This window comes from Aquila chrysaetos, chromosome 16 (assembly GCF_900496995.4).
Source record: "Aquila chrysaetos chrysaetos chromosome 16, bAquChr1.4, whole genome shotgun sequence".
Classification (NCBI taxonomy): Eukaryota; Metazoa; Chordata; class Aves; order Accipitriformes; family Accipitridae; genus Aquila; species Aquila chrysaetos.
The window spans coordinates 17219876-17242986 of NC_044019.1; the positions used below are offsets into that span (position 1 = coordinate 17219876).

At 41.9% G+C, this 23111-nt stretch overlaps 1 protein-coding gene across 5 annotated transcripts in view; it reads right to left on the bottom strand.

Moving 5' to 3' along the window:
• Positions 1–23111, bottom strand: part of DENND2B (DENN domain containing 2B) — a 182077-nt gene that overhangs the window by 30149 nt on the left and 128817 nt on the right. For all 5 annotated transcript variants that reach the window (XM_030039877.2, XM_030039874.2, XM_030039880.2 and 2 more), the window contains 7 exons: positions 20512–20727; positions 17570–17666; positions 16584–16628; positions 14034–14218; positions 13286–13395; positions 11015–11084; positions 1402–1479 (listed from right to left, as the gene is read on the bottom strand). In XM_030039877.2, coding sequence (XP_029895737.1) covers positions 1402–1479; positions 11015–11084; positions 13286–13395; positions 14034–14218; positions 16584–16628; positions 17570–17666; positions 20512–20727 — 801 coding nt within the window. The remainder of the gene's footprint in view (positions 1–1401; positions 1480–11014; positions 11085–13285; positions 13396–14033; positions 14219–16583; positions 16629–17569; positions 17667–20511; positions 20728–23111) is intronic.

Genomic DNA, 23111 nt, shown 5'->3' on the forward strand with positions numbered 1-23111 from the left:
TTTTTTGCCTTTTTTTCCCCTCTCCCAAGGTTTCCTTTGAAAATCAGATAAAAACATAAAAGCAAACAAAGACCCTCAGGACATCTCTCCATACCACAAGTTTGGTGAGCTGTGTTATCCTCCCAGAACAATGCATTCCATTTCTCTCACAGATATCTGTATTTAGATACATATTATGTCTAAGAGACACTGTTATAAACCCTTGATTTCAGACCTTTATGAAAGACGTCAGAAGCAGAATTGCAATTAACTATTGCAACTCAATTGTATTTCTTCACACAAGATTTGTGTTAAACAAAGTTTTATCTAGAAAAGCTTGAAACCTGCTTTGAAGATAACATTCTGTATGATTATTAGATCATATGAACAATATAAATGCTATGATCCTTATTAACTTCAATGATTTACATGTTCTTTTCAACTTTATTCCTATACAAATGAACAAGAAAAAATCTGTGCAAGTTCTGTGAGATTTCCCATATCTGAAGTGAAAATCTCTGGCAAATTAAAATAACATTTCTATGAACACTGTATCAAAATTGGAAAAGGGGAAGGCAGCCATTTGACATTAGACATATCATTGTTCTCCACAGATCACCAGCAAATCCTACATGATACTCTGAGGTGCTCACTGGATTTTTCAGGGCACACTTTCAGAGGACTAGGAGGCCCTAAACTGGCAGCTAGAGAGATATTTCAGATGTTAATCAATCAGAAATGTTATTAATAGTTAATTTTAAGAATCTTTTGTCTTACAAAAGAAGAATGCTTGTGGCTCTGGAGCTGACTGGCAGTTAACTATTTCTACGGCTATTCAATCCCTCAGTTTAGCTGCAATGCCCTGCTTATTGTCTTGAAACTCTTGTGTCAAGAATTGTATTACCTAGATAAACCACATCAGCATACAATGCAGCTTTGGATTCATTAATGTGGAGGCCAATTAAAAGATTATCCATGCTTTCCTACCCTACTAGGATAAAAAAACCATGTCAATAGAATTAAGCATATAGAATTCACTTATCAAATAATCTTTTTTCTTAACCTCATGATTCCACAGGGTATTGGAGTAAAAGTGGTACTGGCCCATCATTCAAACTGTGGATGCCAAGAATTACAGCTCAGCACAGAACAGCTTTAGAAAACAATGGAAAAAACTTCAGTCAGCCAGATCATACAGACACCCAGATGTTTTTTGAATCAAGTTCTGCCTCAGTCACAGAAGTAATAAGACATTCTTTGATGAACCCAGTAATAGGGATGGAATATCCAAAACAGCAACTGTAAAATACAGTTGTCTCCCATCAAAGGAAGAAATTCTTCTCGTCTGGTTCATCACTGCAGATGTGTCTCAGTAAACAATCAAATTAAAAAGCAATATTGAAAAAAAAAAAATCTTCTTACCTTGGAAAATAAGTCAAAGCACCCCAGCCGGCTGATGACACAATAAACTTCAGGTAGGCGTGGGCCTTTTCCACTTGGCTGATAACAGTAAAAAGGAGATTGAAATTACATATTAATTTGGAGTCATAAGGAAATACACTCCTCTGATCACACAGTTGGCCATCATGTGACATCTTTCACTATCCGTTTCTCCATCAAAATAGCTACTCTTGGGAAAGCATCATATTTCTTCCATAAGACAGTAAACTAAAAAGCATAAATAGTGCTTATCCTCTTTGGAAATCACAGCACATTGGAGCTGTATTCTAATATCTCTCCAGCTTGCAGCCATAAAAGCACATTTAACTACAACTGTAACTCATGCCTGCGCTATCATTGTCCTCTGCTCCTGCTGCAGCACGAGTTGTGGGGCCACCCTGGGACCATGTGCTGGAAGATGAGAACTACAATGCTAAGGGAGGTTATGACGGCTTTAGTTCCCCACTCCCTCCATGATGTTCAAAGAGAGCTCAACTTACAGAAAGCAAGCTCATAGACCTAAACAAAGGCAAGCTGCATGAGCTAAATCATTAAATTCTTCAGATTAATGCATGAGAAACATGAAACTCTTAAATAACTTAAACAGCAGCAAGTATGAATCAATGATGCACCCCCCCCAAAAAAAACCCAAACCCAAAACCTATAAAGACTGTCCTCTACAACCATCCTATTGAAGATATTTCCTAGAGAAGCAAATGGTTTAAATTGGCATAACTGACATGTATTCCCTCAGCATACTGGACTCTGCAACCCTCCCTATACGACTGCATGGAAAGGCCCGTCAGCACTGTGTGTGAAGGAAGGGTACAATCACTGGCTAGATTCAGGTTATTTACTGGAAAAGAAGTAGAATCAGACCAATGCTGAGCAAGGCAGCTTGTTGACTTCAGATGCAGTCACACGTAGTCCCAAGATACAATACAAGGAAGTCGTGGCGCTGCCTCGTCCAGGAGCTACGTCCATCACGGCACAAAACGGCTGCAGATACGCTAGCAAACCCCAGTACCGCAGCAGCAAAAAGCTGAAAGTGGGATCTGAGACAGTAGGCAAGGCTGCCTACTTCCTTCCATCTCGTGGAGTCAGCTGTGCTTGTGCTGCATGGAGTGAAAAGTGGCTGTAAAAGAACCACTTGGCCTCTTTGCGCAGCTGTACATTATTGATATGCAGCAGTGACAGAATCATCCCCATTAATAACGACTCTGTGATAAAGGAGCTCAGTCACTGTTTCCATCACCTTCTGCCCACTTGTACGTTTAGCCAAAGTGGCTGGTCATCTCCTCTGTATCCACACAGAAGGCCAGTGTATTTTTATGTTTGTCTCATCATTAGACTTTGCTAATACAGTGATTAACTTCCCCATGGTGTGTTTCACATTTACATGTCACAGATGTCAATCAAGAGAAACTGAGGAGTAGCTGTGCCTTTTAAATCTGAATATTGCAATCTAGACTTGGACAGTCAGCAGGTGCCTGCCTGTTATAATAAAGACCACAAAAAAATACCAAAGCTAAGTGAATACAGATGAGTCTATTTCTGGATCCAAACCTGCTCACTACACGTCACATCTCTGAAAAAGCAGAGCCCTTTTTTGTCCATATTAGGTATAAAACCCTTTCTAAAGGCACTGAGTGATTATATCAAGCATGTGGGATTTTGGTTAAAATCATTGTGTCAAATCTGCAGGAATGCCGAAGCCATGCCAGGACTCTTGGATAGCTCCCAAGCAAGAGCTGTCTCACTGAGTGCCAGTAAAAACATCACATTCCTGGGTCATCTATAAGACCAGAAACAATAACTGCTTAACGCTTACTCAAAGATTCTCCTTTATGAAATATCATTGCTTTCAAACATCTTGAAGGCTACATGTCTCTGAGAGCTGGGATTCTTCCCTCCTTGCACTCATCGTATAGAACATCCTTTTCTGTTATTTCAGAGACTTTTTCCTGCAAACAGCACAGGCTCCCAGATGGATACATATCATCTGTAAGAGGCAGCAAGCAAAAGCCTCAGGCAGAGCCATTCTGAGGGGCAGGATGTCTCAAATTTTTAACACTGGCAATTTGTCACATAACCTCCCCTCTCGGCCATCGGTTTACACCTCAAAGATGGATCTAAAACCCCTGCTCATTGTGCTTCAGTTTGCTTCTTTCCCAGAAAAACATCGAATGGGACATGACACTCCTCCCTTCTCTGCCTGGACTCCTCTCTCTTCACTAGGGGACACTTGGGCACTGGGTCTGGACAACAATACTGGTTTAACCTACTCTCTTCCCAGAAGATAGTGCTTCCAAGTTGCAGGCTGTGGTCTACAAGGTAGCTACAAAGCCTTGGAGTCATGTCCAAGTCATGTCCTTCAAGTCTCACACTTCCACACAAGGACTAGGTCCAGTTCAGGGAAGCTGTATGGTAAAGGAGCACAGCTGAGAGGCATCTGAGTGACTCTGCCTTGATCCACTGCACTCTTCCCGGAAGAGGGATGGAGGGGATGATGTTTTGGTTTTGATTTGTTTTCATGGAGCCCAGGATATTTTCAGCCTTAGTCCAGTATCACGAATGAAAATGCTAATGAGTTTTGTTGATAACGAGACAGTTTCCCAAGAGGATGAACACAAACTGACAAGAACTTGGCTACGAGATGGAGGAGCTGAGATCTGCATCAGGGCTGGTCTGCAAGTGGCTCAGGACAGTCTTTTTTTATAGTGAGTTTAATCTGAAGTTTACTGAGTAAAGCCCACTCCAAAACCTGCTTTGGCAGGAGAAACAGGAGGCTTTTGCTCCAAAAAATAAGCCTGCCATTTTTCTCTTTCAAATCACACCTCCCTGCCCATGTGCTTGAAATCTAGGAGAGCCTTCTGATATCTCCTCCCAGACTGGCATAGCACTGAGAGTCTCACACACTGCATGCACCTGCTTTCAAAACAAGGCAGGCTGTCCCTGCAGTGTGCATACTCGCCAGCCATTCAGACACATAACTCAGTGGTTTGGGCTTCTCAAGATACCAGGGAGTCTGTGGAGTGTCAGGAAAACTCCCAGTTTCGCAGCCCCAGAAATACCTGGGGAATGCTAGTCCCAGCATGTTGACATCAGAGGAATCAAAGTAGAGAAGACCAAACAAAACATTTTTCCTCCTGCACTTCTCCTCCCAGCCTCACCCATCTACCTGAAGATACACTGTGTGGAGAGGAAAGGCAGCAAAAACACACCTACTAAACAGCAAGAATGAGAAACGTGCACCATAGTCCTACCTTCCATCTGAAAGAAGCAGGAGTGCAGCAAGAAACAGACTAGCATCAACCTGAAGACTCCAGAAAGGGTGTGTTGCTTCCTCCCCAAAATGAAACAGGACATCTTGCCTGAGATCTTCTAAATAATTCCCAGAGAGCATTATTAGGAAAACTGGAGGAAGCAGTAAGGGCTGCGCCAAGGCCAGGTGAAAAAGGACCATCACAAACGCACAGCAGCAGCTGAGTTGTCTGAAGGAAGCAGCCTTTGCAAAGCACATGCATTAGCTATGCACAAGCCTCTAACACCCTGGGCTCCCTTTGAGACCAGAACTGTAGATGCTTCAATTGTAATTAGCTGTCATTAAAGCAATGATCATATAACAGAGATAGTACATAAAAATATTTAAATGACAATGCAAATGCCATTTTGACACACATATTGTGTAATGTTTATTCCCTTCTGCAGGAGAGTGAAAAGAACACTATTTTAATCCTACCTGGGTCTAGGACTGTCTTGATCTTGGAACAATGAAAGATACAGATTCAATCCAAAGCTTAAACAGGGAAACAGGGTATTCCTGAATAACCTCCCAGCACATTTCTCCTGCTCAGTTATATTAGAGCCACACACAAGCTGATGGGTGCATAGCTTGAATGGATGACATCAAGAAGGTAGAGGAGATGCCTCCCATGAACATTTTTCTGCATATACTAGATAAGGCTTGGCAGTTTCAGAAAGAGAGAGGCATACTGAAAACCCAGCAAGGCTTCTTCTTGGGAAGTCTGCTATTCTGTTGCTGGCTTAATTTAAACAATGACAAACCTACAAATACAGAGACTGAAAAGTAGGTTTGCAGAAATCAGGTTATTGTGTCAGATCAGATCAGATCATCACTCTCTTAAGCCTAATGCAATCACATCCTCATGGCCACACAAGCCCTAGTCTCACCAGCAAGCCAACATATCCAGAAACAGAGATGTTCCTTAATGGTGCCAGGAATCAGAACACTTCCAATGTTGGGAGTCTAAAGTGAATACATCAGTCACAAGCCAGCTTCTGTGGCAGCTCTTGATTCCTTGTTAGGGCCAATCCAAATTCAGACCATGAGAAAACTGTTGGTGTTTTAAATCCAAAAGCTTGTATAAAGTCTTCTTGTTATATGTGAAACATGAACTTCAATTCCAGGGCACCCAATGTGTACTGGGCTATCGAAGGTGCTTGGGGGAGGGCAAGATGGAGGGAAGAAGGCAAGAAGAAAAGGTTTTCCAGTGAGCTTTTTTCAGTTCCATAAACATTAGTCTGCATCCCACAAAAGTTGCTTTCACAGTGTAACAAATTCCCTTCTCCTGCCCCAGCAAATGCAGGATGAACTAGTCCCACCTAACGACTCCTTTTCATGTTTTAATGTACACACTTCATGTTCAGGCATCCACTCCTCCACTGACTCCTGGGGCTGGCTCATCTTAGCCTAGAAAAGTGCTGGAGGACCATTTCTTAAGTGAGAGGGAAGAAAGAGGTAGGATAGGGTGAAACAGACCCTGCAAGTTTTCATCTTATTTCTGCCAGTACAAAGTTACCAGCCAAGAAATCCTGACATTGTCAGGCTTTCCGCTCTGAGAACTGGGTCTTCTCAGATGTCTGCCCTATGTCTCCTACCATTCCCATGAACCAGCTGCCAGCTGTGGCAACAAACTGCAGGACTTTCATTGTTTTGAGGATGCAGTATGTTATACTCCAGTATTGCACCACTAGCTAGAAGTGGCACCAGTCAGCATCCGCAGCAACACCCATGGCAGTAAAGCCCAAGATGCTTGTGAAGATCCCACAAAACAGCAGCTTACATGCCATGACTATCCCTGGGGACAGGGCCTGGCATGGCTGTGGATCCCAGCCGTAAGGCCACTGACAACCCAGGCTGCCGAGGAGCTGCACTGGATCCAAGCATCTCCCAAAGGATACAGGCCGGGTGTCTCTCTGGCTGTCTACACCCTTTTTCTGGGCTCCAGAGACCATTCATGGCCTCCCAGTAAGGAAAGTTTTGCAGATTTTCACATACTGGTGGGTCTTGCAGCTGAGGCTCTGTCAGCAGAAACTCACTGAGAAGGTCCCTGCTTTCACCACTGTGATCCTTGTATATACACTGTGCTCTTACTGGGCACAAGCCTACAGACTTGGACAGATAAAGAAGAGCTGAGATTTCAGTCACACCCTTTAGAAAGCAATTTTTTAACATATTAAGTCAAGGCAATTAGTAAAATGAAGTTTTACACTAAACCAAATTAAAAATCTGTATTTTACAAGGTACACTCAGATTCATGTTACAGCAGCTTCACCCCTGTTCCTTCTCCACCGTGTGCTCCCACTGTTCCTGTGCTCCCGCTCTCCCTTCTGCCACTACCCAGGTTGCTGCCCCATAGCACCAGGGGCATTGTAATGGAGAGGGACATGACCAGTCAGGTGAGGCTAAGCCGTCAGCAGGAACTTCTCAAATCATCTCTGCTGCTGACATGTGCATATCACAGAGCCACAGCCCAAGAACAGCTCTAGAAAAGAGCCTAGCAAGTTGATGGATTAATTAGCATGGAAAAGAAAGTTAATCTGTTATTAAATAAAAATGTCTTATTTGCAGTAAAATGTCATAGAAGTGAGAGTTAATATCTCTACTATATATTGGCCCATTTCCTTTTATGTGAAGATGCATACTTCTCACATCAAGTCACTAGGAAAGCTGTTACACAATTGCCTTGGAGGTATCAAGATGTAACTGGAAAACTTCATGCTATCTATGGAAGTGCAGATTGTTTGCTGTGGTACAATAGGTTACATTCCATTCTAATCCTGTTCCAAAATGAAACAAAACAATATAAATACATTTAAAAGGGATACTGTACAGGATTTGTAGTACAAACAGAACGTAATTGTCACTGTATCCCGTGAGGTAGTTTTGGCAGGGTTTTAGCACACACCCCCCCAAAAAAGGGCCTGAAAGAATCTGAAGGCAGAAAAGAAAAAGTGTAGCAGTTTGTTCATATCACAACATGCCAAAGGAGAACAAGGCTGACAAGAAGTAATTGTTTCATAGACAAATGAATCGGAACACCAGCCTCTGCAGAAGAGACAGCCAGCCATCCTCACAGGATCAGGCTGGTTGGCCCATCCAGCCACGAAGCCCGCTGCCGAGGACTGCCAAATGCTCTAGAAGGCGTGAGACACCTCTCACGGGGTATTACAAGAGCATCCCTCGCCAGGACAGCTGGGGAATCTTTTCTAAGGAATTAGCCTCACAGCAGTTGGCTTGTCTTGAAGCAGAGCAGTTTATAATGATTTTAGGGTTTTCTTATGGTTCTATATCACACAGTATGGCCCCACCCTTCTCTTACGTAATGTTTGCCAAAACCCGCATGTAGGTCCCAAGTTACGGTTGCTACATTTGACAGAACTTGTAGGTCGGGAATGGGACTAATCAGAGGAGATGCTGTGCACTCCTGGACATCAGAGCCACCCTAACTGAAGCTTTCAGAAACTGCTCAGGAAATTGGACACTCAAATATAAAAATCTGCTTTAGACCCCAAGCCTCTGGCATATAAACAGTGCCTGCAGAATTTACGTGCTCCTTGTTGCCTGTACAAACTCTGTATTTGCATATATAAGATAAGAAAGTATGCACGTGCCTGTAAGTAGAAATACCACAGTGAGGTACACATCAGTCAGGCTGTTCCACCCATGCACAGACATTTGCAGGGGACAAGAAATTGTTACACTTTGTGAGCACAGCTGAACCCTATGGAGAAGGAACTTCAGGTAACAACCCCAATTCCACCATTTCTCCCAGCAGGACAGAAAGAGGTTGAAGGATTCAAATAACAGTAGATCTCTGCTACTTTTGCCATTTCCCCAGACAGAAAAATGCCGAGATGTTTCTCTGCAGCTTCCAAAATCCTCTTTCTTTCTAAGCCCCAGACCGTACCAGTTTTGCTCTCAGAAGGCACGGCAGAATTTGCCCCAGAAAAGGACAAGCTATGTTGGTATCACTCCACTTTCCTCTGCTGGGTAGGCTGTACCAGTGAGATGAGACATGTCAGCTTCTGCATGTGAGGTTTTGGAACCAGATGAAACATCCTGAATTGTGATCTCCCAGGGCAGCAGCAGATCAGCTTTATAACTGGCTTTATAATTATTAGATAAATTTGGCAAGACAGTACTTTCCCCTTTTTTAAATTATTTTTTGCTATCTGGTTGATTGATTTTTGCCATAGTCAATGGAGGATAAAAACAATCTCCAATGCTGTATCAAAAGACCATTTATATAAAAGTGTGTAGTATTGATTTAATTCTGTTCCTGGTATTTCCTACTATGCTAACCTATCTTCTGCACCAGCTGAAAGTCAGTATTCTATTTTTATGCTGCCTTTAATGTAAGGTGGATTTCACTGAACCTTAAGTGAGTAAAAAAAGCCTATGTTAATCCTTCATTGACAAATTAATTCGACATTCCTGCGCATACGTCTTTTTTATTGTGGCTGATAATTTCAGTCTCAGCCTGGTCCAGGATCAACTGTTTTGCATTTCACAAATGTAAGCTCTGTGCATGATTCCAAATTTGCTAACATTCCCAGAAACACAAAAGTCTTAAACCACCTTTACCTGGTAGAGTGAAAACATTCCATAATTTAATTCTAGCCAACATTTTCTGAGGTTTTGTTATTTTTTTCCAAATATATTATTATCCTTTTAAATGACAACACATAAAAAAGTAATTGAATTTTACTGCTGCCCTACATCTTATTATGGTTGTTTACACCAGAAAGGATACCTTCTAGGTGCTCCGCTTGTTTATCTCTGAATCACCCCCTGACCAGCCCTACATTTACTGCAACACAAGCCTTCATTGACATTTCCTTTCCACATATAAACCTTGTTGTGGCCCACACTTACACACTGTGTTATACAGAGTAAGCAAGTCTCTGTGATGCTACCTATGGCAAATACCGCCCACAGAACTGATAAACAAGTTTTCTGTTATGTTAGTTTAAACGAAACTTCTTACAAATAGAGGAACCACACACAGCAATACGTCCCAGGCAAAGCATCTGCTGTCTGCACGACAAGGAGCTTTGCCATAGGAAAACAGCCGGGTAAGAGCAGGGTCAGGCACAGGCAGCATGCAGGATGGAGTGTGCTGTTCTAATGACATCGAGTTGCTCTGTCTGCTTACTGGAAGCCACTGAAAGCTACTGAAGGCAGGTGCTCCCTGCTTGGAAAGATGGGAAATCATGCCAGAGAGGGAAGGAAGGGGAAAGTGCCAGTGTCCCTTTCTCTTAGATAGGGGGTACCTATTTACAAGTTTGCAATGCTGCTGCAGATATTCATTTTGAACAGAGAGTACGCAGAAGGCTCCTGCAGCATCCAATATCCATATAAACTTTCCAACCAAGTGTAGACAACTGTCATGTGAACAGCACAGGAGCCATGGCTCCCCACCTAGTCACAAGCTAGTGCAGGAGCAACCAACTGCTTTATGCTTTGCTGCCATCCAGTCAGGTCTGCAGGATGGACAGCAAAATCCCTGTTTGCACTGTGCTTCACCTGCCTTAATACACTTCAGAAGCCTTTGTGCAGTTTCCTCCCCCCTGCTCCCTGTCCCCCAACACACACACACACACACACACACACACACACACACACACACACTGCCAAGCTCTCAATTTATCAGGTGACCAGTGATTTTCCAGGTGATGAGACAAAACTGTTTGGTAGGCTGTCAGGTCCCTGCACCATCAGTTGACCACCCCTGGTCACGAGGACTGAAAAGGAGCCTGAGAACCTAGACTTCCCAGCAGTGGCATCAGCTTATTGCATGGTCCTGAGCAAATGGTGATGGTGGTGTGCTCTCCACCATTGTTGCCCTCCTACTTGACAGGGTGGCTTCTTTACCTACATCACGGAGCTGCTGCAGACTGATTAGGCAGTGCTGGCAGAATACTTTGGAGATGTAAGCAGCTGTCCAAGAGATAAATGCTACTCACAAATGTTTAGAAATACCACATTTGCCTTTGTTTGAAATGTTGTAGTATTTCTGATTCTGCTTGAAAGCATGTGAATCAAAGAATTTTAAAAGTGCTCACAGAAGAAACTTTCCACATTCTTATGAATTTCCTACAAGACTTGTGATCTATTTGAGACAGCCATTAAAAATTCTTATTTTACTTGAGCTCCTTATATTTCCAAAATTTCAGAGTAACTCAGCTTTCTTTTAAAACCATGAAAGACACCCTCAAAATTCAGACTATAGTTTTGAGATATTGTTTAACAGAATTCTGCATTTTGAGGTGAAGGTGATGTACTTACCAACAGCCTCCTGCAATAACCAAACCGCCGGCTCCCATCTTCCCCAGTCAGCATAAAAGAGAAGGTCTCACTAGAAGAAAATAAATTGCCCAGATCTTACGATCAGAACTACAGCATAGCTACGAGGTAGATCATTTAGAAAGGGATACTGTCTTATCCAGTGAGAGATTCTACCTACTGGAGGGTCTTCTCTCCCTCTGCTCATCATCTGGACATACTATGTGGACAAATTCCATAAACAGTAGAACAAAAATACCTGCACAGTTGTGGACAACCTAGCTATCTTATTATAAGAAGAGATGGGTGCCGAATTTCAGTGATATGGCAGTCCCTTTGTATTGCAGAAGGAACACATGAATCAAATTTTGAGGGCAGTATTCAAATGCTTTATCTCCCTCACCTTTTAGTTTGATCCTGTCTTTGGACTGTGCTTTGTTCTTAAAGGGAGAACCTTAGATATTCCCTAAGAGTAGAGAAATTATTTTCTAATCCAGAAACAACACAGATTTCCAAAATCCAGCTCATTTTATATCCCTGTCTAGAGTAAGTACCATTTGTGACAGAGAAGTAAACCAACAGTTTAAGGCTATAATTACAGCACAGGTAAAGGGATGGATCTGTGAATTTGTGCCTGGACAGAGAAACATTCCTGACCGCTTTGCAAGTTTTAAGTGGCATTATATAAAACACTTTTTCTTTGTGCTGGAATGTCAGGTTTTATATGATTATAGCTGTATATGGGAGGGATATCTTGTTTCACAAACATGAGCTTATGAAAGGTCTGTCTAGGCGAGCGGCAGCAGAAGAGGTAAAATGCTGTGTGGGCAGGGCTGTGTGATTCTCATACCAATGTTGCCCACACAGTTGTCTGCTTCTCCTTCAGTGTTTTCAATAACTCACTATCTAGGTGCTTCCACACAGTGAATAATACAGCCAAGCAACACAGAATATAACATGTTTATGTTGCATATGCCATACATAAGCCAATAAAAATTTCTATACATATTCTTGGCTACAGTAATTCCTGCAGGTGAATGCTAGTTCCTTGTCATCGTTGAAAGTCCCTCTAGACACACTCTGAACAGGTCTTACTTCATTTACACACATCTCAGACCATGCATCTTAAAAAGCCATCTCACATCCCAGGAGAATATGGGGACACCCCACCCGGAGTATTGCATCCAGCTCTGGAGTCCTCAGCAAAAGAAAGACGTGGACCTGTGGGAGCAAGTCCAGAGAGGGGCCACAAAAAAGATCAGAGGGCTGGAACACCTATGAGGACAGGCTGAGAGAGTTGGGGTTGTTCAGCCTGGAGAAGAGAAGGCTCCGGGGAGACCTTATTGCAGCCTTCCAGTACTTAAAGGTGGCTTCTAAGAAAGATGGGGACAGACATTTCAGTAGGGCCTGTAGTGATAGGACAGGGGGTAACGGTTTTAAACTGAAAGAGGGTAGATTCAGACTAGATATAAGGAAGAAATGTTTTATGATGAGGGTGGTGAAACACTGGAACAGGTTGCCCAGAGAGGCTGCAGGTGCCCCATCCCTGGAAACATTCCAGGTCAGGTCGGACGGGGCTCTGAGCAACCTGATCTAGTCGAAAATGTCCCTGCTCATTGCAGAGGGGTTGGACTAGATGACCTTTAGAAGTCCCTTCCAACCCAAACCATTCTATGATTCTATCCCTTCTGCTTATTCTACTACTTCTACACCTTCAGATCAACAGGTTCTGACACATCAATGCAGGGAAAAAAAACCATACATTTTTTGAGGTTTCTTTTGAATGAAAAAGAAAATGCAAACTTGGCTCTCCCTTCCCTTGCCCTTCTCCTGTAGTCATTCATCTCCGAGAGAAGGAAAATAGTGCTCCTCTGCTGGCATAGAGCTCGGCTCCAAAAAAATTCTCAGAACAACATTGCTTTGAGCCAAATGAAGAGGAGTCCTGCAATGTTAGACAAGCATTCTGGGGTAAATGACTAGGGCAGGGTCCCGTCCTTTTTAAAATTTATTTTAAATACTTCCATTTATGCTTTCGGGTTTAGCACTGAGAGGAACCTTCAAACCTCTTCCCCTCAGCCACACGGGCCTGTGAGGCAGGCAGAATAGGGAAGAAAAATAATACAGAACTTAAAAGAAAAAATTAAATACAGCTGCTTGAGCCCGAAGTGGCCAAGACTCAAACTGCTACTTCCTTAATTGGGCATCAGCAAGCCTGTGGCTGCTCCAGATGCACTCCATCAGCATTGTGCAGCAGAGGAGCACCAGAGGGTTTACCTGTTGTATTCAGAGACAGGGAGCCAGTCCTTGGCATCAGGAAAGCAGAACTGAGGGATAGCCTTGAGACGCTCCTCCGCTTCACGCATTTGCTTGGTTGGTCTTTCTAGCTGCAGGGGAGAAAAATGAGGTTCAGTCAGTTACTGTTAGTGCCAGCTTCACAGCACCTCTCAGGAGGGGGGGTTACTAATGAGTTCTGAAGAGCAAGGGCTCATCAGCTTGTTCTTTATTTGTGCTTTGCAGAGTGAGGCATGACCCAAGGACAGGCTTATTGATGCTAGTACAATAGAAATAATCACTGCTGTTTTTTTTTTAATTGTCCGAAACTCCCTTGTTGCACAATGGCCACTTAAAACACAGTCCTAACTCAAATTCCTTTCTGCTGCAAAAGCACAAGAGAAATGCCATAGATCAGCAAAAGTTTTTCCATTGACTTCAGTGAGTTTTGGAACAAATCCTAATATAGCCAAAATGAGTTAAAAATGAAATATTTAGAAACTGAATTTAAACACAGTCTTCAAAGCACCTACCATCAGGCTAAACTTTCCAGCACTGGAAAAGATAAATTTGTAAACAGGGAAAGCTTTCAGTCACCTTCTCTATGCCCTTCGCTTTGTAACAGATCATTTTGGAACAATTATGAAAGCTGAATGATTAACTCCATTTAAAAAATAGATTTCTATCAATTTTCCCACTTATTCACTTTATTGATCTTAGAATGAACTGTACATAAGAATTTTTCTTTTACCTTGGGAAACTGATAGGTCACTTCTGGGAGGTAAGTGTTTTTAGAGGGCTTCTTTTTCAGTGACACTACCACAAAATACTCAAATAACTCCCGTTCCTGCCATTCAATCAGCTCCAGCTCCAGGGTTCGATAACTTGGTGCCCTCTTCAGCATGGACTGGATGTGTACTAGACGCTGGGTATGAGCTAACATTAAAAAAAAAAAAAAAACCAAAACAAAAACAAACAAAAACCCAAAAGAACAAAAAGAAAGAGACAGATCATTACCTAGGACCATAATGTGTACACATAAACCACAGCCATTCACAAAGGAGTTTCAATTTGCCAGCGTATTATTCCAAGCATGTTCTCCTTTCAAAAGCAAACCTTCATACTGTAGTCTCCCTAACTAATTGCACACATAAATCAAAACTCTCTCCAAGTACTTGTGATGCAACACTAAGTCACTGAAATAATTTGCAGTTCATAAGTGCTACTCTGCCAAAGGTCTGCTTTTTCTTCACACATAAGACTAGATCGTAAGCCTTTATGTGGGTGTGCAGATGCACTAGGGCCTCCAGGGTGACACATCTCAGGCCTCACTTGGACCTGGTTTACATTGGCAAAAAACGGTTCTCTGACCTGTGCCTACATAGCACAGCTTTATGCTAAGAACCATTGGTAAGGTGTATTTTCTCCTTCTCTACAGCACAGGCATAGTCCATACAAGCCATGGAATGATCTCCAGGGAAGGGAGAAGGAAAGGAGAGGTGCAAATTGCCTCCTGTGGGATTGCTTTGCTTGTGCCAATTGGATTGAGGGGCAGTCTTAGCTTCATGGCCACATGCAGTCCTGATTCAAAGATACGCCTTGATTCAGTGACTTGTCGCTAGATGTCTATGGCGAACTAGTCAGCAACATCATTACCAGTTCTAGTAGACCAACAAGTGAAAACAGCTAAGTAAAATCAGCTTCCTGCATGCTCTTCCCCACCTCTTCACACCAGGATCTCTGTGCAATGGCAAATGAATTATTAGCAGCACATGTCAATCCCTTAAGGCCATATTCACTGACACTGCCCACAGTTTGCAAAAGACAGTCTGTCCCTTGTGGTAGGGAAATAAGATGTCACAAGCACTTTATCACAGCAGTAATTAATTGACAGAAAGAAAGGGAAACCCCTTGATGACCAGCCATCATACAACTGGTTCAACAACAGAAAAATTAAAAATTATTTTGATAAAGCACTTGGGGTGTGGTGTCACCGCACAACTAGGGAAGCTAAATCCCAAGAAATAACCTGCCTTGTCCTGTGTTGAGATAGCCCCACACTGCTGGCCAGTGCTTGATATTTGCAAGAGGAGAAACCAAAGAGCCCACCCCCACAGATGGGAACCCAGTGAATCCTATCATGCTACACATGACAACTGGATCTTAGGCTCAGGATGCCCTGAGAGCACCAATGTAAATATAACATCATATAGGAGCAGAAAGTTAGGGAGCCATCAGAATGAAGATCCTCCGTTCCACAACAGTGGGGAAAAATCTTCCCAGTTTCCAGTGAAATCAGAATATCCTCCCAATAACAAGAGAGAGGCCAGGCCCTTTCTGTCTTCTTTCATGGGCTGTGAGCAAAAGCAACCCCCACGTTTTTTGACACAAAGAGAAACAGAACTGAAAGTGCTTTTGCGTTGGTACCTGTCTACAAAGGAGCAATGAGTCTTTTTCCACACGTGACTGTGCAATGTTGCATACAGCCTGTTTTGGGTGGTCTTATCACCACCTATCTGGAACAAATCTTTTTCCCTAAGACAATTTTTTCCATCAAGTTTTCCTGCATGAACAGTATGCAGGTGACATCTGCAGCAGGTAGACACAAACGCTTGCCCCTTATCTTATAACCACAGCTCTGCACTCTTGGGTTTTTTTCCCCTCACTTACTAACAACGTGATAGGTTTTTAGTAATAAAATCTGTTGTTGCTGCCTTCAACTTTTTTATAGTTCTCTCTGTGTATCAGGGCTCTTGAAAATGAGGGACTAATTTACTGGCCTGGCTCAAGCAGAGTTTGTGCAGGTGCTGTGCACTGATAAAGGAATTTCTACAATTTGGAGACTGCAGACCTATAAAAGAGTACAAGAACCACTACGCTGGATAAGACCCATAATCTTGCCTCCAACAGCAGCTAGCAGTAAACACTTAAAGCAGTGTATGAATAAGAAGAGAGCATATTTATCCAATCTCATCCCTCTAAGTTTGCACCCAGTAGTCAGTCTGGAAAACATCAGCATCTGTGAAGTGGCTGACAAAGCAAATCTATCAAAGGTCCTGTTCTTCATTATACGACACAGTTGCCAAATCCTTGTTAGATCCTCACAGCTCATTTTGTCCTTGCTTTCCACATTCATGCTCCTGTGTTGGAAACTTTGTGAGCTCTGCAGTAATGGAGTTAGCATAGTTCAGGAAGGAAAATATAGGCCATGGACAGGAGCAACGTGCAGCAGCAGCAGAATGTACGTTGATAAGGTCTGCGACAGTGGCTGACTAGAAGTTATTGAAGGCTGATCCCTTACCTTTAAACCTGTCATCTGAGTCACTCTCACTCTCACTGTTCTCATCTGCAGAGGAGATAAAGGGATCAGTTAACGCAAAACCAAAGCAAACATAAACTTGGTTTACTGGTGAAACTGGGAAAAATCATATCTCACACTGAGCTTTGTGATCCACGCATGCTTTCTCCTCAGTTTTAAAATATCTTCAGATAAACAGTTTGAATCACTCCTTAGATTGTGTTTTCCTTGGATTAAGTTTCAATTTTGCTTGAGAATAAGAGCTTCGTTTTGATGAAGGTGAAAATTCATTCTCCATTACAGCAACTGGTTGCACTGAACCCCCATCCATGCTAGGCTACAGGGGTGAATGTGCCATTTGGAAAATGGATTTTGACCCTTCTACTTCTTTTTCAGATTTTAATTTTTTTGAAAAAAAATTATGCAGCACTTGAAAAGTCAAAGTAAGCCTTATGAGCTTTGTCTGTGTGGGCAACATGTTCAATTACCAGAACTCACCAAACTGAGTGAGAGTAACGTGCAGAAGTAACCTTATGACAAGACGTATTTCTGAGGTGTACTCACATTAAAGCTCTATCAAACTCCTATTACAGACATGGCCTGAATTTCTTTTTGGCCTCTGCTTTTCCAGAAGCAGCCTGAAGCGCAGTATGAGTAGCATTCACATGCCAGGAAAAAGCATGAATGAATTACAAGGTCAAAACTGTGAATTTTGGACAAAACTTACAGATGCAAATTACTCAAAAAGTGAACTAAAGAAGAAGCTGGATAAGTCTAGCTGATCATGGGATTAATCGGATAGACAATGCTGAGAATCTTGTTTATTTTGAGCTCATCCCCATTTTCTCTTACAGACTGAAAGTTATCATCGTTTGTAGAAGAAAGTTCTAAACAAAGTAGAGCCTGGGGTAGATGTGAAGGAAAGAAGGGAATCTGTTAATCCTGTAACATCCAAATGGATTCACTGAACTGTGATGCTTGGGCAATACCTCGTAGGGATGCTGTCTCAATATTGGACATAGAAAGTTTCTTCAGTCGTTTTTTTCCTCTTTTTGCACTGTAGATGGAATTGATTCTTTGGACAAGCTGCAAAATAAGAAAATGAGGAATCAGTAAGACCAAACACTTTTCTGCCAGGAGACTTTTAAATAAACTATCCAAACAAAGAATTTGACCGCACATGAAAGCCCAGCTGAACCCCCCAAAGCCTTTACTATTTCAAAGTGCATTTCTTAATCTCTCGTATTTTGAGCCCCATTTGTTTGAATCTCACTCCTTTACCTATGGACGTATTTTAAAAAACAATTAAATCACTCAGAAACCTAAATCCCATTTGCAGAAATCTCATAGACACTTGCAATAAGAGCACAATGAGCCTGAGGATTCAGAGGTAGCTGTTATCCTCTACCACCTCATTTCTCTGTCTCTATACTATTTTTTCTCTCTTCACTTGCATTGTCTCAGTGATCCATTAGCAATATCCAACTTTGCCAAACTCTCATGGGCCTTAAGAACATATTCTTATTTTGCATATGAGTAACATGTGTGTTGTGTGTTAGTACCTCTCTGAACTGAGATTTTAGTGTGTTCAAATAAGCACAGAAGGAGATGGCTCTAACTTTTTAAAGCCTTTTCAGGTACAGAGTGAACCAGCTGCTCTGAAGCTATATCGTATCAGCTGAGGATCTGGCATATATGGAGTTCTCCTCCCTTACCCTTCCAACTCATGCCTTACTTACCTTACTTCAGAGGTTCTATATCTACTTTCTCTAATCTTATCCTTTTCTACAAAAGTATTTTGAAGTTAGCTATTCGTGCTGGCTTTAACCAGGTCTAGCCAGAATTTTAACTCCTGGTAATCATCTTTATGACTTCCTTCGGTAGGGCTAATGCAGATAATAACTCTCTATCCAAAAAAACCTGAGATGATGGAAAATATTAATGAGATAACTTGTGTTTAGAGAATTCATAATTAAATAGAATATTGTAACTTCTGGAGAGTCATAAATACGTAGCAATTAATCTTCATAATGATTTTACGAGTAAGGAATAGTATATTTCATTCCATAGCAGCTTTACTCATAGAACTATAATACAATTTACAAAGCTGTTTTACCTCAGCTTGCAGAAAGAAATAAACTCAGTGAGAGAACTAATTCACCATAGACACAGTAGAAAGTCAGTAACAGAGCACAGACTGGAACAAAAACTCATGCAACCTCTTCAGCAAAGGAAGAGGGTCTGGCCCAGAACAAATAGTTTGAAGTGTTAAAATCGTTGCTTGTTCTCCCACTTGAAGCAGTATTAGGGATTTTGCCTCTACATGCTGACTGAGCCATGTGCAACCCACCCGCAAGGCTCAGCTGAACTTCTCTGCTTGCGGCTGTGTGCCTGGCTCTGCCCACTGGGAATCTGCACAGCACCACGGCAGAGGCAGCAGGATGAAATCCTGCCTGGCTCCAGCGCATGCGCTGGCCTAAAAATTCCTGCACGTAAGCACTAAACAAGGCATCAGGAACCAGGAGTGAGGGGCCTTGCTGGGATTTTTCACTCCCCTTGCTGTGCTGCTTGGCGCTTTGTCTGCTTCAGCTGCTTTACCAGGGGTAAAATACCTGCACTGTGGTGAGGAAAGCCCAGATGTTTAAAGCATTTGGATAATGCTTCACAAAGCATCACTGGGGGTGGTACAGAACAGGAGTTTCTCAGGTTCGAGTTTTTCCCTCTAATAACTAACATTTTCTCAATAAATAAAAACCTAAGATTCTCCAGTAATATGTGATGCTAGGAGCTAGAGTGGTCAAAACCGGAAATTATCACAAAATTTATGATAAAACTATGAACATTCATATGCTGAAAAGGAGAATGTCTGTCCCTTAAATCCACCAAAAAAAAAAAAAAAAAGTTGGGTACAAAACTAACAGCCAAACTTTTCAAGTTTTACTCAAAACCAAGTAGTAAGCTACTCTGTAAGTTACTCTGTAACTTCCTTCACAGATGTATGCTCATTTGTGCAGTAAAATAGTATATTCCAAGAAAGTAAAAATATAGTAAATATTAAGGACATAGGACTAATTTCCTCCTTTTTGCTTGTTTCCAGCTTAGACAGAATTTCAGACTAATTGACAGGAACATAAAAATCTCCCTCTACTCACAGTATTTACAGCCATGTACTTTAAAATATGCTCTCTAATAAGAACAGGAAAGAGCTGAATACACAGTAAAAATCAACTTTGTTCACAAGCCAAAAATAAATATATTGGCAGTTCTCCCCTCCTCTGTTGCTATTGTACTAGAAAAGGTTTGTTGGGTTTTTTCATTGTTGTTTGGCGGCTTGTATTTTTTTCACATCCCATTTTGAATTGGAAAACTTCTTGAAAAATGGAAAATTAATTTTTACTTCAAATCCATCAAGACAGCAGGGTTATCAGGATGGGGTATGTTGTGAGTAAATGAAGGGAAACCTATTAGGCCGATAATAGTTATTTTCCAGAGACCAGTAAACAAGTGATAGGAAAAAAAATACCACTTCAGATGCTGCTGCATGTTATAAATAAAAATTGCTTGACCATCACCCATTCAAAATCATAAAGTTAGGTACACAACAATGCTCTGGCCCACAGAGCTTAAAGAAAAGTGTGGAAAACAGAACTGGCTTAAAATCAACTCTGCAAAGATGGCAATCAGATGTTTGCTACTCTTGGACCGGGGCAGAGTCAGAGTTAACCACTTCAGGGAAGGGATTTTCACAGTACAGCTGGATGTAAAAAAGGAGTATGTCTTGGCTCCTTAGAGTTACTGTTTCTGTTTTGATCTCAATTTTCCTTTAGGATACAAAAAGCTTTCGGTGATCGCTAAAGGCTGGATAGAAATTTGCAAGCTCTTGCAGACAGGTGACCTATCCTCTGCGTAAGCCTGATCACCCTGCCAGTACCTTTGGGATCCTCCTGGCCCGCCGTGTAGACAGCAGCTCACTTGTGGTACTCAGGCTGTCCTCATTGAGGCTGGAAGGGGAGGAGGGAATGCCAAGCTGAGCCAGCAGCAGCATGTCATCGTGGCTGTGCCGCTTGGGCAGCCGTGGTAAGCGGTGGCTCTTCCTTTCTGACCAGTTCCCGATGCGCAGGGACTGGCTGCTGGGCTTCGAAGGTAGCTGCAGGAACAAGAACAGCTTGAGCTCTTCCCCTCCTCAGCAACACTTAGTGCAGAAGCAGCTCTTTGTGAGTGAGTGGTGGCTACACAAGGACATCATACCAGGTGAGCCATTGCTCTGCGGGATATGTGCGAAGAGAGGGTTTAAGGTCAAAACGAAGAGACAGGGGTCAATAGCTAAGACTTCAAAGTTCAAAGAAAACAATGGTACTTTTGGCTTTAGTGCATTTCCGTGCTCCCACATCACATCGACTTTACGAGCCTTCAAACTTAAAGGCTTGGCTGACATCAGAACACTGACCCGATGGGCCTGATCAGTCTCTTTCAGTTACAGTGGTGAAAATCAAGAGCAATTACATTGAAGTTGCTATTTTAGCCTAGAGAAAGAACACAGAAAATCAAGCTTGCTGTATTTCCATGGTGTTAAGATGTTTTAAGATCTGCCAATGTGCAGACGGCGGCTACAGCTTTGTCCTGCATTTACAAAGAATTCCCTTTAAAACATGAAACTGTTATCACTGCAGGGGAAGCGAAAATCTCTCTGACAGGATTAAGCACCAAGTAACAGCTATCTTTAAAAAACTGGGGCTGTTTTGGAGCAGTCCTTCGAGCAGCTCTGCCCAGCTCTCAGGAAGGTTAATTGGCAGGCTGGGAAGGCCGGGTCCCTGCCTTCTCCTCCCAAACAGAAACAATGTAAGAAGCTTAACCAGCATGTCTAGAAAAAAGTACTATTACGTCAAACAGCTGTCAGTTGGCATTTGCTAATATTCTATTAGCAGTATTACAAGCTGTAAACCTGCAGTAATAAATGTCCCATTTGTTCTACTTGGAGGACTTACCTATTACAGTGCCATGCTGTCTGGGATTAAGCATAGGTGTGTCTGTATGTGTGGGTTTTGCATCACAAATACAATGTCATCATTAAAACACTCTTTTTATATCTGATGACTTCAAAAACTGAAAGTAATGAATGGGAAAGGAGAAGACACAGTGGAATTCAAGATGACCACAAGCCAGTGTTTCTGAGGTCTCTGCTTACCACAGGTTAGCATACCAGGAAAATATGCACCAGTCTATACTTTCATGAAAGGAATTCTTTTTGGAGATGATTGTTGAAAGCCTGCTGACCTTCTGATCTCTGCCATCTTGTTTATCATCATCCATGACTAAAAAGTCATGCTGCTAATCCAGCTATGTTGCTATGCTGGAAAAACTGGGTGATAAATCATCGCCGAAGCTGCCATTCTTCAGGAAATTGAGACTTTTCTATTTCTGGTCATTGAAGAATTACCCAGGCCCATAGTTGACCTGTTCTTAGTGTCTCTTTGCTTTATATATCAGCACGATGACAGTGCAATTAAGGCAGGACTGACTCCTGGCAGGAAACTCCTGGCAGCATTTCAAAAAGAAGCTACTAGAATAGATAGCCCTGTTGCAAAGATACCAGAGAGTACTTATTTACTGAGCAACTTTACAGAAGTATATTAATCTGTATATTCTTTGATGACCCTGTGTAAAACAGAGAACAATGGACAGTATCTTACTATGGACCTATATGGTTCCTACCCTAATGGTACACCCTGTTGGAGTGTCTAGATGCTGCACAATTCCTGTTAACACACACACAGCCTGTTATGCATAGTATGTATCTCACTAAGAGCTTATCTTCATGGCTGCAGTTTCTGTTTCTCCTTGGTCTGCCTAATTACTACTTTCCACTTGTTCCCTTTTCAGTAGCTTTGCTGAAAACACTGCTGTTTTAAAAATTATATGTTAGGTGCACACTAAGAATCCTGGTGATACTTCTTTTGTCTCTTGGACTGTTCTTTTGTCTCTTGGACTGTGATGCTTACATGCACACAAAATAAGCAAAAGAAAATATATTCAGTTTTGTTCTAGGTCTCTTTACAAGACAAAAACTTAAATTGTTGTGATCTTTTGTTCAACTGCAAATTTTCTGTTGATTCAGTGCAAAACAAAGGTCCTTTAAAATGCGTTTTGAATCTCAAAATTAAGTATATGATGAAATTTATATTTTTCCTTATGAACACAATGATCCCATAAACAACAAAGCAACATGGCATTTCATAGCATTCACAAAAAACAGACTGCTTTGGAAAATTTACCACAAAATGGAAAGTCTGCAAAGTTCCTGGTCTTTTACTTTATGCTGTAAACACAACTTATACAGCCTTGTTAAATGCAGACAGTCAGGTTTTTCTGATTATTTTATTATTAATTTATTTATTGGGGGGGCATACTTGGCATTCTCCATTTTTCAATAAAACATGCCACACTACATATTTCACATTAGCAAAGTCTCTATAGGCCTCATGTAACAATACATGGGCAAGATGAAGCAGCTGACTTTTTCCCTCCCGTCCC